At 39.5% G+C, this 17,874-nt stretch overlaps 1 protein-coding gene across 8 annotated transcripts in view; it reads right to left on the reverse strand.

Moving 5' to 3' along the window:
• Nucleotides 1-3,806: 3,806 nt before the first annotated feature.
• Nucleotides 3,807-17,874, reverse strand: part of LOC126483035 (diacylglycerol kinase theta) — a 733,775-nt gene continuing 719,707 nt past the window's right edge. For 5 of the 8 annotated variants that reach the window (XM_050106590.1, XM_050106584.1, XM_050106589.1 and 2 more), the window contains one exon: nt 3,807-6,586. In XM_050106590.1, the coding sequence (XP_049962547.1) occupies nt 6,455-6,586 (132 nt within the window). In that variant the 3' untranslated portion in view covers nt 3,807-6,454. Of the gene's footprint in view, nt 7,267-17,874 lie in introns of all 8 variants that reach the window. The other 3 variants (XM_050106591.1, XM_050106587.1, XM_050106585.1) reach the window with 1 other exon arrangement.

Raw genomic sequence — 17,874 nt, forward strand, 5'->3', positions numbered from 1 at the left:
GAATTTTTCCTGTCTATTGTGTCCTGAAAAAATGAAACAACATTCATCTGAGAAAGTATGTTCAACAGCATAAAAAGTCATTGATGACTCGGCACACAATAATCTCCAGATAATACAGACACATTGTTTTCAAAACTGATATGTAATTAAGAAAAGGAACTGAAAACAATACGAGAGTCTAATACACTTCCCTCTCATACAACAAGGAAAATTTACTGGCTTCTCTGTTAGAACTGTTCCAAGTAATCTTACTGGTCCTCTCAAATTATGCTGAAAAATATTATTACAGTGTGATCATGCCTGTAGCCATTTCAGACATGTTACCAGATTGAATACTAAGGCCAGTTATTCCCTTGTGAGAACATATGAAGTCAACAGATTATGAGACTCAAGTGTACACAGAGGGAGAATGTGCAGCAAGAGCTGTGACAGCTAGGGTGTAAATCCAGAAGTAAATTTTTGGTTTCAAGACATGTGGAGTTGCTTAACTAAATCATGGACCTCTTTTTTGAACTGTAAATGAAAAATAAAATATGTTAGTTTACAGCTTTAGCATAAAATCAAAATGAAAATATTTTTATGAATAATTTCAGTTTTCATTTTGTAATGCGAAAGAGCCTATCTCAGGTTTTACATAAATTATACTAAACACAGTACCAACAAAGGTACTTCAACTTGTCTGTAAGATCTCTCTGTCATCTTCACACTGAAATTAAATTATGCTAGATTGGTCAAAGATTTATTCCTTCCCCTGATCCCTACAGGTGAAACACTTTTGCCACTGACCACTCTGTCCAAAAGATAACGTCGAACCATGCCTCACCAAGTTCATGCCATCATTCAACTGTAATCTTCTCCCACTTCCATTCTCTTCATTATCTTCCAGAACCTCCTACCTCAGGCCTGGTCTTACTCTTCTTTTCTAGACAGTTTCCCAAGAACACAAATCTCTTGGCAGAGGAAAGAGACAGCCTCCCCTCTCTTAAAAAATGCCTGATTTAATCATCCCCCTGTAAACGGAAGCTACGTCACTTGTTATGATGAACTACAATGTTTACCTGTCAGAAGATATCTGCCAACTATCTGATACTTTCATGTACAAGCTCTGCCACAGTGATTCCTTCCCAGAAGTCCAGAATAACCTTCTATGCCTACCCAATTGCCTAGGCCCTTATCAGAACTTTTTCCCCAAATCTCTCACCCCTCCTCTCCCCAACCAATTACATGCCAACTTTCCACATGCTACTCAAAATCCATAATCTATCCATTCTGGATGTCCATTTGTAATTGGTTAGTGTAGCCCCCATGAAAAGAATCTCTATTATAGCTGATCAACACCTCCATTGCCTGCAGCCTAATTTCCTATATAAAAAAACATGAAACACTTTGTCATCTGCACATCAATCATATTCCATCACCATCTAGACCCTTGTAGTGATTGCTGATACCACTCCCTATACAGTAATATTCCTCATGCTGCTAGCTTTGCAACAAGCAAATACTACTACTCCCAACATCTTATCAGCTTCAAACCACCATCTTGCCCAGTTACTGGGCAATTCAAAATGAACACAGCAAGTACAAATGGCTATAACTATTTCATGCACAGTGATAAACTGATGAGAATTACAGGGAATAAACAAGAAAGTTCAGTTTTTTTATAGTTTTTTAAAATATATATTATCAGTAATCTATACGAATCTCTTGGTCACATGAACAACATCCAAGTGATGATCCATTTCTCACCATACACTCTAAAGCATATGTGGAGTTATAAATATGTGTACATTGCAAGTGCATATTTTGAATCCTGGAATTGTTTTTGGCAAGGGAGGTGCACACATATGGTCTTTCACATGACCCCAATTAAGAGAAATCCATAGATGCCAGGTCCAGAGATCTATGTGGTCAAGGGAAAAACACAGTGCTGTCATGTCCAGTACAATTTCTTCAGTTATCTGGAACATGCTGATTTAAAAATATGCAAACTTCTTATTCCAATGTGGAGGTACTCCATCTTGCTGAAAGGTGCCCACAAACAGATCTTCTGCACCATATCCATACATGCCCCTAGTTCTCCAACTACCCCTGTGAACCACTTGCAGAGGAGAATCCCTCCATTAGGCAAAATCACCACTCCCCCTTTTCCCTCCTCCTGGTACAACTTACTAACATCCTTTGACTACCTTCCAGGGCATCTCCTTAAAAGAGGAACAGATACAGAAATAGTCGCCACTAAAATGTGACCAAAAACCCATCTGAATGCCACCCCCTTCCCACCAGTGGCTGAGCATGCTATGGAGCACCAAATGCTTGACTTAAACACTTACAATGTGTTATTTCAGTCTCTAATTGCCCTGCCCCACATCCATCTCCACTCTGGCCTCATGATCCTTGCTTCACTCCATTAATCTCCACCCACATAGTTCTCTCTGCATCTTCATCTTCCTTTGTTCTATCATGATGCCCCTCCCTCCATTTCACCATGTGTGTGTTACATGTTACTTTACCAGCTTGTACCAGGACAGACTTTCTGTTGTTACATTCCTATGATACCTTAGTGTGTGTGTGTGTGTGTTTGTTTCAGTTAGTTAGTTATGAGGAAATTCATTGTCTGATGGTTTAGTGTCGATTTCAGTCTCATTTATGTGTCTGTTCACCACTCATTGTCCCCAGTATATAGTGTGTGGTTACCTTAATAGTTTCCATTATTTGTGCATAAAAATGTAGTTTGAAGGATAATTGTTATTTGTTTATAATGTGCTCTTGTTTGGTTGCATTTATCCTTACATTTACATTGTACTTATCCTTGCATAATTTTTTTTGTACTTCTGTATATTGATTTCTGTTTATAGTGTCAACTGCAGATGTTCAGCCACATAGAACAAACCAGGAAATTCTTCCAACAGAGCCAAGAAAACAGAGTAGGGTACACACAATGAAGCGTGGATCTAAAACTGTGACTACTAGTACTGCAACTAAACTAACTGAATGTATGTCACAGTTCAAAAAAGCATAAAGCTTTAACCTGTTTTCCATTTTAACTTCAATCTCTTCACAGCATTTCTTACCTTTCTTTCAGATGTCAACTGTTCCTTTAACAGCAGACATGACTGCCATGTACACACATGTATCTACACATCAAAGCGTTTAATTTACACCATGAGTATATCTGCATTCATGCCTTAGTTTCAAAGCAAAATATACTCGAGACCTGTGTGAGAGAGGTGTGTTTCTACTGAAATATAAAATTCACCAAAACATACCTCAGTTCTTTCTCCTTCTGTCATATACGATAAAACTTATAATTCTATAACATATCACATGAACTTGTCATTTGATTACTTGTTAGGGCAGTAACAGATTCACTGAATGCAGTATACCAAGATTCACTTATTTGCAACTACTTACTATGTGTTAAGCATGCATGTAAGCCATGGTGAGAAAGGTGATTGTTTCTGATTGTTCAAGATATTTTTAAATATTGACAAAACAAACTCTTGCATTGCATATAAATATTATGAACATGATAATTCTTATGGTCTTCAAAATGAATAAAATGGATTATTTTTAGGGTTGTTATAAACAACTGTGTTTGAAATGCAGCACATTAAATTTTTGTGTAAGTCTTTGAATCTCAATTAATTAAGCAGAATGCATACATTCAGAAATCAGTGTTTCATATTAGGTGAGTCATTTTAAGCAATTATATTGCTATACTTCTTTGGAAAAAAATAGAAGCTAATAAAGTTACTGGTAGTTATGTAAGTAAATGGAATGTAAACATGGGAAAAGAAATAGGACCATGCGTTTGAAGTTACATTTAATACCTTTCTATATCCACAAGTTATAATATAATCTATATTATCATCTTCACATCATATACATATATATATTTATATATATATCGTATGTAGAGAGACTTTATTGCAAGAGACTCAATAAAATACATTCGATCTTTAAAGTGTTGAGCTGTTCCAGGGTTAAGTAACGTATTTAGACACCAATACTGCACAATTTTAATTGCGAAATATCCTGGAGCAGTCCAAAACACAGCCGATACGTTCACCAACTGTGTGAGCTAGCTGTTGACCCAGATTGTCAGATAATTTATCGAGTCTGTGCAATCTGCTGCCGAACTTGCAAGCTCAACAACTTGTTGGTTTTGGGTATAACGACAGGAGAACATAGCACATTGATCTTTAGTATAGATTGTACAGAGCATAATATAATATTAGCTATCAATATAATGCAACAGTGACGTGAGGCTTTTGTCGAATCATTAACATATATGTTCACAAATCAGCTAAATATGTTTATTGTTCACGAGATAAGCTCCGGAATAGCAACTCGTCAACAACTGAGCCCCATACATCTCTAGCTGATTAGGAACCAGGAGGCTTGACATCCGTTTCCGGAACGGACCAAGACACCCATAAAATTTAGAATTTTCATTATATTAGCATGTAAAATATGAAATGAATAAAGAACAGACAGACACGCACGGTTTGACATTGAGCTTTGAGGAGTCTACAGGGATGTGGGATATTGACTAGATTCTAGCGCGACCTACAAAGCGCCAATAGGGCACCAAGCTGAGTTACCAACTGGTGTTCCATCCAACCAGGTCCTGGCACATTGCTTGCGAAGGACGTCTCAAATACTCTTCACTTTCCTGCAGGCAATCTTCTTTCTCACAAGCAAAACTTCCAGTGTATTCGCTTTTCTTTAACTGTAACTTTATGTGCATATCTGTCAAGGAACCTTTATCTCACGAACTGGTATCTAAAATAGTCTTTCCTCATAGTGTGGAATGATACCAGTAAAGCCCTTTCATGTACCAAACACAGCTCATGAACCACGAACAATATTAATCCAACTACAGAACCTTCTTCAGAAAACCATACATCTTCAATCACAAAGTAACTTTCTTCTTCACACATCACACATGTCAACAATCTGTACAGATCACATGCCTTTCAGAACACACTGGAGAACAACAGATCAGTACGACATCATCTGGAACTACATATCTGTGTTTGTCCATTGGCAGCATATGCTCAGAGATTCTGGATGGATTCTAAAAATATTTTGTCAAATCTGGGGAGCCCCACTCTTGGGGTAATTAAGGTAAGCTCACGAGTATACCTTAAACTTAGGGATGAATGTGAGCCATCCTCTTCAACGTCATATCAAGTATGTGATAGTGTGAGGTAGTAACCAACCACACATTATTCTGTCTGTAATGTTGTACATGGAATGTATTGCAGAGAAATGTAGGAAGCATAACTGGCATACCTCTGGAAATGCTCTCAGAATATAATGGCCACTCTCATTTTCATTTTTGCAGGCAAATATTCAAAGTATGCATGTCTTCTCTCTGTACAGAAAAAATACAATCCATTACACACCAATTAACAAAGAGCATCATTTTTACAACCATCTTTATGCTTCCTTTCTCATCCTAGTTTATCGCCGTTGGTCTTCGGTTGACCTGACTAGAAATGTTTGCATGATTGTAAGTCTGAAGTGTTTTTAGCAGAAATTCAGCAATGTCCATGTTCTACTACAAAACTGCTAATTACTCCAAACTTACATATGCAATTATTATGCGTTAAAATTTACACTCTTTCTGTCACAAGTAGGATCTGATTCCCAGACCTACATTTTATGACTGACAGCAAAATACATTTACACACTGTAGTAATATAACTGTAACAACTGTTCCCAATGTCTTGTTGTGCTCTTACACTGTCCACAACAAATGTAACAGTATCATAACTGTCGCACTGTGCCAAGTCCACTGGTAAAATACCATACTTTAATGTAATATTTGTCATTACAGTATACAATACTAAGAACATAAATGCAAAAATTAAGCGTACATGCAGCCACACACAAGACACTTGTGTAAACCCATGCCCAGTTTTCTCTGCAGTTTTAAAAAGTAGTACACAACAAACACACATGTTTTATGACTAGTGGTAGTTTGCCCTGTGGACTGTTTAATATGCCCAAGTATTCATTTAATACTGAATGGAGAAGCAGTTAGCTTCTTTCTCTTAGTGGGAGTATGGGCAACTGACAATCTACCATAGGGCACATTATTAAATGATGGGGAAATGAGATCTATCTTAACCTATTTAGTGTCAACCACATGGGAAAAATAAATTACAGCAAAAATTATTTCTGAACATTAAAACCAATCTGCATTGGTTAACAGTTCTTTCACATTTACATTAAAAAATATGTCTTTCCATAGTTCACTGCGCCACTGCTTGTATGCTGTGATTCATGAGAACTATGGAATTTATTTAGGCTCCTTTAGCAATTGCTCACAACACATTCATTCAATGTGGAATGGGGTACATTTTTTCCTATACATTTTTATAAAAAAGGCTACAATTTAATGATATTCACAAAGTATAAAAGTTTAATTACAATGTCACACTCTTCATACAGCAGTGTTGTTGTGATTTGCTGATGAGTCCGCTGGCAGCACGAACTGTGACCCTGGAGACACCAGCATTAGTGGCTCTGTGTTGCGGCGTTTCATCTTTCCCTTCATCTTCTTCAACATTGTAGCCTAGCAGAGGATTTAGGAATGAAAGGAATGGGAGGAGCAAACAAAGCAGTGCAAAGGAAAGAGAAGAAACTGATGTCAATAATCAAAAGTGGACCACATTCTCACATAAACATTTTGTGAGTAATTATATTTTGATGCAAGACAAAAAAAGAAGCAGAATTAGATTAGTAAGCAAGAAAGCATAACATGAAAAAGAAAAAAAGTGAGAGGAGTCTGAATTACAACAGCAATTAACCCAGTGAAGTGTGAAAGTGTGTGAAGCTTGGAAGTTCCTCTCACATATTTGTAAGGAAAAAGGGGAGTACACATAGACCATAACTCGGAATGCAGTCTGAGAACTTTTAAAACTGAAACATGAATACAACACAGGCATTATTTCATGCATATCCATGACTTAACTCCATTCTCAAACTAGATTAACAGTGACTCATAATGGAACACATGCATACACAAATGGTAAATGTTATAAGAAAATGATTGATCGAAATATCTTTTAAGCAACATTAAAGAAAATATTTAGACAGGATGAGATACAGCTCCCAGACTGCATAGGTTTCTCTACTCTGAGGCTGCTGAGAATGGATTTATTCATCACTGCTCTTGCCCCCCTCCCCATTTGCTGGCAGGATAGAGGGTTCAGTGTTTCGCCGCTTGATCTTATTTTTCTTCAACATGGTTGCCTGCAGTCAAGAGGAACGTGGGTTTATTAGTCGAGGAGTGGGTTAAAAGCCAACTGTGAGATACTACATACAACATGCAAATCTTATTGAGAGATACAGACAGAAAATTTTTAAATGAATTACTAATCTATCAAAAATCGCCTTTCTAGTAATAGAGAGCTATAACATTTATACAGAAAATAAAGCTAAGACAGCAAGTTTTAAATAAAATTTAGATATAGATAACACTATTATGGATGTTAATAAGTGTTTGGCTTTTCTTCTCTCATGTATTTCGAAACTACCAATGAATTTTGTGTCACCTACATGTACTGACTGGTTTAATTGCAAACAGCTTTTGAAGTTATAACCTTTTCTGGAAGTCTCGCATGAACATGGCAAAATTCACTATAAACTTCACAATCATAACTTTTTTACAAGAGATGAAATTTGAAAATGTGTGGTGAAAGTGTGATTTCATTAAATTCACCATATTGCTACATGCAAGAAGACTTGATCTGGACAATACTGTGGTATACTAACACTAGTGACAAAAGGCACAAGAAATGAAAAGGATAGTAACACTGAAAATGTGGTCCTGAAGACCATTAATTTATAGCAGTAACCAAGCATGAAAAAAATTTCAGTACAAAGATATTGCCAAAAATTACCCCAATAATATTTAGAAGTGAGAAAGTGATACATACTTTGACATCCATTAAGTTGTAAGAATGTCTGATAAAATGTTTTTAAAATTTTTAATGTTTATGAATACACCGATGTGAACAAAAGAACTGACACAAGAAAATGGAATAAAAAGTTGTCAGCATAAATTTCTTCATTATAGTAGTTAAAAGGAAAAGAAGAAAACTGCAGAGGTGGTACACATTTCAGTGATATGGAAAGATCACCAATTCCACAATTACTGAAGAATATCTACTGGAGAGACTACACAAATGACTTCATGCTCCCCAATACACAACAGATCATCCAGTCAGCAATTGCTTAATCTATGACAATTACTTTTTCATACAGTCTGTAATTTTTTCACTACATTTCTGTAAATTCTCATTTTATCCTTCTTTCACTTCATTTTCATACCATTAGCTTAATAAAGCTCCCCACTCACACATTATCTGGACTGGATTTGCTCTGCAAGAAAACAGTAAGCGGTCTTCTGTTCTCTTCATTATCTTCTGCCTTTACAGTTAGCTACCTCCTCTTGCACTATTAATTATCAAGTAAACATTAATTTTCATTTCTATCTGTCAGTTGCATTCACTGCATCAAATTCATTACCTAGACCTTGTTTGTTAAGAGACCAGAAGAGAATTACGCCCCTATCCTTTGCAAACTGTTCCATCCTTCTACAGCTCCTTTTGTCTGTTTCTACTGTTTAGTTTTCAAAGCGCATTTGGTTTCAAAAACTCTGAATTCAACTTCTTTTTCTTTTCCCCCCTCCGATGCAATTTTTAAAGCATTACAACAGGCAATACATTTTATCAACATCATCACATTTCTTACTGATCAAAACCAAATAATGCGCAAATCCAAATTAAATCACGTGATGAAACAAATAAAACTTGACACAGTAGAGTGATTATTTGGAATGACACAATAAGAAAGAGAGTGGGAGAGGGGGGGATGACAATGGAAGATGACAACTATATAATCAATGGTATTCGCAAACTTATCAGAATGCCTGATGCCTACCTACAATATACCTATCTCCTTTGATTCAATAAATATCTTTTGGCCCTTCATTCTCAGTGGTGTAGATGTCTCTTTATTCATTATTTCCATTCCTCACCCAAAGAAAGAAACTTGAATGTCTTGATTAACGTTGTTTCTGGGTCAGTACTTGTTTTGAAAAATTGAGATCAGTTGTGAGCAGCTATAACTACACAGACAGAGAAAAAAAAATTGCAACACCAAGTAGGAGTTATGCACATAAGCAAAAGTTGGTAGGCATGTTTCTACATCTGAAAGATGATGTCTATTCTAATTTCACGGCAGTCGCATAAAAGTGGAGCTAGTAGCGTCACTATGAGAAAGCAAATCAGGTTTGCTTTAAATACATACTGTAATGGTGTTGAGCATTAGTTGCCTTTGCGATTGGACATGGTGAGCTGTTGTTACTCAAGAATGGCTTTAAGGTGACAAAGACCCCATTATCAACACGTCACTGAGTTTGAATAAGGTCATGCTACAGGACTATGAGAAGCTGGATGTACCTACTGCGATACAACAGAAAAACTTCGCAGGAATGTAGCCACTTCACATGACTGGCAGTAGTGGTCATGAGACTGGGCTGAAAGAAAACTGAACTCTGGATAGCCATGTGGCACTAATGGGAGAGAAGACGATCAAGGATAACTCCATGCCAGACGCCCTAGAGCATGCATTCCACTGACCCCAAATCACCCCCATTTGGGACTTCAGTGGTGTCAAGCAAGAGCTCACTGAAAGGCAGGGTGGAGGTCTGTTGTGTTTTCTGAAGAAAGCCACTTCTGCCTCGGTACCAGTGATGGCCATGTGTTGGTCAGAGGGAAGCCAGTTAAGGCCTGTAATTCAGAACGAATCCAGCTGAGGGCATGCAACCAACCTGTCTGCATCCTAGACGAACTGGACCTACACCTGGAGTTATGATCTGGGGTGAAATTTCATATGAAAGCAGAAGCACTCTCGTGGTTATCCCACACAGACTGACTACAAATTTGTTTGTCAATCTACTGATTCGACCTGTTGTGGTACCATTCATGAACAGCATTTTAGGGGGTGTTTTCCAACAGGATAACACTTGTCTATATATCACTGCTGTAACCCAAGATGCTCTACATAGTGTCGAAATGTTATCTTGGCATGCTCGATCACCAGATCTGTCTCCAGTTAAGCACAATCTCTTGGGTGAAAGGGAAAATTTTTAACATAAAACGTAGGGAATAATGTATAATGTATGTAACTACTTTGGTCCTTATTTTATGAGTTTTGCCCCAAATAAGTGACTTATTAGTAATCACCTTATACACAATCCTCTATAATCTCTGCAAATTTTGTTATTTTAATACTGTAATTAAATTTAAATATGTATGCCAGCTAGCTGTAAGTGTAGTGTTAGCTGCTGCAAACAGAAGTTGTGCTTTGCTGGTGCTCCACAATTTTCAAAACTTTGACTGTGGTAAATTGATGTTATGGTGCTCACCTTTGGCATCCTAGTGTAGAAGGTGTAACAAACTAACCTACTTAAAAAATTATCACTTATGGGAGACCAGGTGTGCCAGATATGTCAGGTTCTAAATTCTGGATGCTAACTAACATTCTACTGTCTGTGTGATTTTCACATAACCTTTCACTGATTGTGTCAATACTTGTGTATTTCATGATATATTCTGTTTTTTCAAACATTTAAGAGTCCAGAGAGCTCATACTTTATTGTCAGTTGTGAACTTAATTTGTGGTTTTTGGAAACTTTTGGCCATAGTATCCTTTGTCAAAACCAATTGTTCCCTAATTTCGTTAGAGTGGAACCTTGCATAGTGATCATAATTCGTCCCAGATTCTTACTCATAGTATGAAATACTAGTTAAGCAAAACAATTTATCCCACATAAATTAACTTAAAATATGATAATACATTCCATGCAGAAGAGGTACTAAAAGTTTTATCTTATTCACGCTATTTATTCAAAGAAAATTATACATACAGTATTATGTACTTTATTATTCATGATACATAACTAATTCTTTTCACAACAAAACTATATACAGTCATTTGTTTCTGTCAATGCTTCAACACTTGGCAAAACTGCAACACAGCATTATCCTCAAGTAAATTTGTAGTGCAAGTAGCCACTGCTTTATTGGGGTGATGATTTTCAATGTGTGATGCAACAGATTCCCATGTTTTCAGCATTTCTCTTATTGCCCCAGCAGATTTCTGCTTTGCTGTTGCCACTTCCTCCTCCTCCTCCTCCTCCTCTTCTCAAGAACTCCTCTCCAAAACTTCCTGCTGTGAAACATTCCGCAACTCCATAAGCTCTTTGGCGGTCATTTCTTGGATGTGATCTTCCACAAGCTCACATTGATATCTTTGTTATCCACTTCTAGTCCCATGCTCTTGGGGAGAGACACAGTCTCACTGACTACACACTTCACTGACTCAAATGGTTCAGAGCCACATTCGACAACACACTCTGAACAAAGCTTCTTCCAAGTAGAAGTGAGAGTTCTCTTGATAATCCCTTCCTATGCCTGGTCGATCATCTTGATGCAGGTAAGACAACGCACTCCGAACAAAGCTTCTTCCAAGCAGAAGTGAGAGTTCTCTTGGTAATCCCTTCCTATGCCTTGTCGATCATCTTGATGCGGGCAATGATGTTGAAGTTATATTTCCAAAACTTTCGAAGAGTGAGACTGGTAGCTTCAGTCAACTCAAAGCAATGCTCCAAGAGTGCTTTAGTACAGAGCTTCTTAAAGTTAGAATTAAACTGGTGGTCCATAGGCTGGAGCAACAGAGTGGTGTAGGGAGGCAGAAATTGGATCTTGATGAATTGAAATTTTTCAAGGAGGTGGTCTTATAGGCCTGGAGAATGGGCTGGAGCGTTGTCCAAACAAGCAAGACATTGACTGGCAGATTTATTTCAAGCAAATATATTTTTTACCTAAGGATCGAACACTTCAATGATCCAATCAAAAAGAAGAACACGTGTCACTCAAGCCTTGTTGTTGGACTTCCACATCACATTTAACCTGCTCTTCTGCACTTTACACTTCTTGGAGGCTCATGGAGTTTCCGAATGGTAAACAAGTAGCGGTTTGTGGTGACAAAGGTGGTCGGGTGGCTGGCAGCTGCAATCAGCTGACTGCATGCATATGTCAATGAGGTTCGCGTGCCGGCCGCAAGGAGTGCTGACATGTGCTTACTCCTTGCTGTGGCATGTGAGCGTTCCATGACATTTAAGCGATGTTCTAACTTATAATTGTTCCATTGTTGATTTCACCGAACATTTCTGGGGAGTTCTACCCAAGTTTGCTGTAACATTCCATTGGTTATTATTGTGTAATCACTGCCTATTTTATGTGTTCTTTCCTGAGTGATCTTCAATAAAAACATGATAAACATAGAAGACGTACTTCTTCCACAATAAGAACTTGATAGTTAGTTGTGAGCCTAACGCACAGTGCGAATGCGATATCTGTGGACCCCGATATAATTGTGGCTAAGAAGACGATTCATCAGGACCAAGAAAGTAACATTTGTTAGCAGAAACATTACAGATACACCAGTAACTCCTAAAATTTCAAGACTGGCAGTACAATTACCAACATTATGGCCTCACAACCTCGAATTATGCATTATAGTTCACACAAGTTGAGGCGAGTTTTCTTTGTGCAGGTGTGACGTCGGATTCCACCAACTTTGCACTGGTAGTGAGCCATTAAACCATCGATACACTGCTGAAGTACAGGATATTATATTTCTGCCACTCAATACAGAGGCCTACACGAAACTCAAGACCGAGTTAAATCGACGCGTATCAGCAGGCAGGTTCTAACACAGGAGGACATTGGAGACAAAAAATGATCACAGTACCTCCATCACCTGAGGAGCAAAGTCAATGCAGGCATGATCCCAGACACGCTACTTCATACATTATGGAGCAGTAGATTGCCGGCCCATGTGAAAGCCATAGTTGCGTCACAAACCGATATGCTGCTTGATGCCATAGCCGATCTTCCCGACCATATTCAAGACGCAATTGTGCCTGCTTCCTATTCTGATCCGTCGACGGCATGTTCCAGTGCTTCGATGGGAACTAAACCTGACTACAATAGTCTTGTGAATAAAGTGGAAACACTTAACAAACAGATGAACGAGAACTTATTAAGCAAGGTCGACGCCCCTCAGTAGACGAATGAACTGCTCACCAACCGGAACATTAAAGGACAGTTCCAACGGAGATCCTAAGCTGCTCTTCATCGCACGCGCACACCTCTGGTGACGCACCGCCTACTAACGTATGTTGGTATCACCAGCGATATGAAGAACATGCACACAAATGTAATCTGTCTTGTGCATATACCAGCAACAAACATCACACAAACGTAAATGCACTGGCCAGATCTTCTGTACGTCTGTTCGTAACTGACCACAAGACAGGCAGAAAGTTTTTGATGAACACCGGATCCGACTTCAGCATTCTACCATGCGATAAGCTACATAAATACCGTCTGGCCACCACATTTCAACTGTCGGCTAATAATTCTGCGATCACGACTTATGGAGTACAGCATTTGGAACTAGACCTTGGACTGAGACGTTCTTTGGTGTGGAACTTCACAGTCGCAGCTGTGATGAAGTCTATCATTGGTGCAGACCTCTTGGTGCATAACTGCCTGATGCCTGACGTTTCCAATGCTTGGTTGCTGGACACAGTCACCGGGCTGTCCACCCCTGCATTCCGGCGCCACACTGCAACTTACAACGCCACAGTAATCCAGGCTATGAACGACAGGTACTCTAAGCTGCTAGCATGGTTCCACGCTCTCACGAGGCCTTCAGAGGCCTCACAAAAGGTACGTCATGATACAGTACACTACATTAATACAACAGCTGGCCCCCGATTTCACGCAAACCCAGACGATTAGCTCCCGACCGGTATGCGATCGCTAAGGCAGAGTTTGACACTATGCTCGCCGAGGGCATTATCTGCCCATCTAGTGGGGCATGGTCATCACCCTTGCATTTGGTGCCTAAAAAGAGCAGCATATGGCGGCCGTGCGGTGACTAATGAGCCTTAACGCAATAACAATTCCAGATCACTATCCAGTGCCTCTGCTAAAAGACTACAATCATGCACTGTGTGGCAAACAGGTGTTTAGTGTGTTCGATTGTGCCAAAGCATATGCACAGATTCCGGTCGCTGAGAAAGATATCCCGAAGACAGCCATTACAACGCCTGTTGGCTTGTTTGAAAGCTTATTTATGATATTTGGCTTGAGAAACGCCCACAGACATGGCAACGATTCATGGATTCTGTATTATGAGGGTTACCATGTGGTTTTCCTTACCTAGACAACATACTCATCTTCTCAGTGATGCCAGAGGAACACGAACAGCATCTCATTGAAGTTTTTGAGTGCTTTGACGAGTACGGCATTGTTTTGAATGTCACTAAGTGTGTGTTCCGACAACCGGAGATAACGTTTTCGGGTCGCGTAATTCCTTCTGTGGGATTGCGCCCCTTGCCAGAGAAAGTTAAAGCCATTTTGATTCTCCTCACCCAGAGACAGCCAAAGAATTATGTAGGTCCTCGGAATCCTCAGTTTCTATCGCTACCCTCTGCCACATGCGGCAGAACTCCAAGAATCACTTAGAGCAGTGCTGGCCACTCCGAAAACAAAAGGCAAAGCAGCTGTGCAGAGCTCATAGACAATGATAGATGTTTTTGAAACCGCCAAGAAAAGCATAGCTGGGCAATGCTCCTTGCTCACCCTGCTTTAGACGTCCCTCTTGCACTCGTGGTCGATGCTAGCCATGTGGCCATCGGCGCAGGATTGCAGCAATATGTGGACTAAGCCTGGCAGCCCCTCACTTTTTTCTCTCGGAAATTATCATCCACTCAGCAACAATGGAGCGCTTATGACCAGGAATTGTTGGCCATCTACGCTTCCGTTAAGTACTTCCAAACACAGCTGGAGGCGAGAGTATTTACAATTTATACGGACCACAAACCTCTGCCATTCGCCTTCCGCCAGAATAATAACAAATGCTCACCGAGGCAGTTTAATCAGTTGGATTTTATTGCTCAGTTTTCCACCGACATTAAACACATCTCTGGCTTGAACAGTGCAGTGGTAGACCGTATGTCATGCGTCAATGCAGTTATGGAGACTATCGACCTCTCACGCCTGACCCAAGCACAACAATCAGATCAAGAACTTGAAAATTGATTGAACAATGACACAGCAGGCCTGCAGCTCAAGCTCATTGATGTACCAGGATCAGACACTAAGATATATTGTGAGACCTCCAATAACAAAGCGCACCCATCCGTCCCAGCAGACCTGTGTAAGCAAATATTTAATAACCTCCACGATTTATGACATCCAGGGTAAAGGCAATGACGCAGCTTATATCTGGTCATTACGTGTGGCCGGGTATACAAAAAGACTGCCATCACTGGGCTCGCGTGTGCATCAATTGTCAACGCTGCAAAATTTCACATCATGTTCGCGTGCCTGTAGGCAATTTCCCAGACACAACCGAGAGGTTTGCCCATGTCCACTTGGACGTCGTGGGACCTTTACTGCCCTCAGAGGGTCAATGCTATTCGCTAACCATCATTGATAGATTCGCTCGCTGGACAGAAGCTATTCCAATTGACAACATTTCTGCTGAAATGCTGGCTGCCGTATTTATGTCCAACTGGGTCGCTCGTTGCGACTGTCCATTACACGTAACAACTGACAGAGTCTGAATTGTTTACCCAGCTAAGCAAGTTTTGCAGACCATCACATCACTTACTCCTTGCCACGGCACACAAGCATTGCATGACTTTTAAATGATGTGCTACGTTATAACTGTTCCATTGTTGATTTCACAGAACGTTTCTGGGGAGTTCTACCAAGTCTGCTGTAACATTCCATTGGTTATTATTGTGTAATCACTGCCTGTGTTATGTGTTCTTTCCTGAGTGATCTTCAATAAAAACATGATAAACACAGAAGACATAGTTCTTCCACAATAAGAACACGATAGTTTGTCGCGAACCTAACGCACAGTGGGAACGCGATAGGTTAATTTTCAAATCACAGGTTGCATTGATACAGAATAGCAGTGTGAGACAGTCTTTCACTGGCTTGTGACCACACAATGCATTCTCCTCTGCCACTATAAAGGTACATTTCAGCATCTTTTACCAGAACAGACCCATCTCGTAACAATTAAAACACTGTTGTGGCAGATAACCCTCAGAATCTACAAGCATCTTGAAATTGCTGATAATGTTCTCTACTACCTTTGTGCCAGAGTTGTCTGCTTCACCATGCCTCACTATGCTGTGGATGCTGGGTCTTCTCTTAAACTTCTTAAGCATTGCACAGCTTCCCTTTAACAGTTCTCTGGCCTCTGATGATCCTAGCATCTTCTTAACGAGGTCGGTGAAAATCATTCTCACCTTCTCACAAATTATGTTCTCATTAACAGTGTCACCTTTAAATTGCTTTTCATTTATCCATATAAAGAACAACCTTTCGACATCATCCAGAATACGAAACGATTGTTTAGATACTCTTGTCACTCCCTTTGAAGAATCTATCTCCTCAATCTTGTCCTTGTTCTTGAGGATAGTGCACATAGTTGATATAGGCCAGTTTTATGTGGATGCTAAATCAGCAACACTCACACCACGTTTGTGTTTTTCAATGATTTTACATTCCATTTCTACGGTAAGTTTCTTTCTCTTATAGTTGTCTTCCTGTGGCTTTATTTTTGGGGAGATTTCTATGAAGATTATTAAAATTTGCACACAAAAACATTGTGCGAACACAAGTTCAGAAAAATGTGTTAGCAGAAGGGCACTAAACCCAGACAGCAGTACTAAAGACATTGTTCATGTGCCACTGCGGACAATGAAAGGTGCTCGTATTGTTGAACGTATATCCCACCTTGTGTGAATGACTGGTGACTTCACACTGAGTCGTCGTCACTTGTTATGTGAAATGTCACTCGTTAACGGTAATTTTTTTACAATTTGTTTTACTCATTATGCAAACTGTGTATTATGGGAGGAGTTTGTTAAGCAAGGTTCCAGTGTATATATTTATGCGAAATTTTGAAAATTGTGAGTATTGTGCATAACCTATTTCCTAGTACACCAGCGTTTATGATTTACAGTTACTGTAAATAACTAACGTATCATGTCACATTAGTTTTCTCTTTTAAATACAGGAGCATATATATTCTCTGAAATTATTGTAAATTAATGGTATTGTCAGATTTGTTAATGACTGTAAGCTGAAAAATGTTTCAAAGAAACAGTAAGGTTGGTTGGTTGGTTGGTTTGGGGGGGAGTAAAGGGACCAGACTGCTATGGTCATCGGTCCCAGTAAGTTTTGTACCAAGTTTTTCTGTTGTCATAATACATAATAATGGTTCCCCTTTATGGAAATGGCAGAAAGATACGGGAAAGAGCACCATGAGCTTGGAGGCCTCATTCAACATGTCGAAGAGGCAATTCTGGCAGGCACTGAGAGAACAGAGTGTAACCAACTGTATATTGTAGCATTTACAGGAACAAATGACACCTGTCATCTGGGCTCTGAGATCATACTTGGACCATTCCAGTGACCGGCAGTGACAGTTGCGAAGACCAGCCTTGCTCATGGGGTTTCAATGAGGCCCACAATCTGCAGCATTGTCCTCAGAAATAATTGTGGCCCCTGCTTTTGAGTCAAGTGGAAGGCTTGAACCACTGACAATGAAATGTTCTATGCAAGCTTGGCTATGTTCTGTGCAAGCTTGGCGATGCAGCTTGAGAACTGTAGGTCCTCCTAAATGATGCAGGTGTGCACTCCACACCAGAGACTGCTGCCCAGGTAATGCTGTCTGTGGGGTGCACACAAGAGC

Source organism: Schistocerca serialis, chromosome 1, assembly GCF_023864345.2.
Source record: "Schistocerca serialis cubense isolate TAMUIC-IGC-003099 chromosome 1, iqSchSeri2.2, whole genome shotgun sequence".
Lineage (NCBI taxonomy): Eukaryota > Metazoa > Arthropoda > Insecta > Orthoptera > Acrididae > Schistocerca > Schistocerca serialis.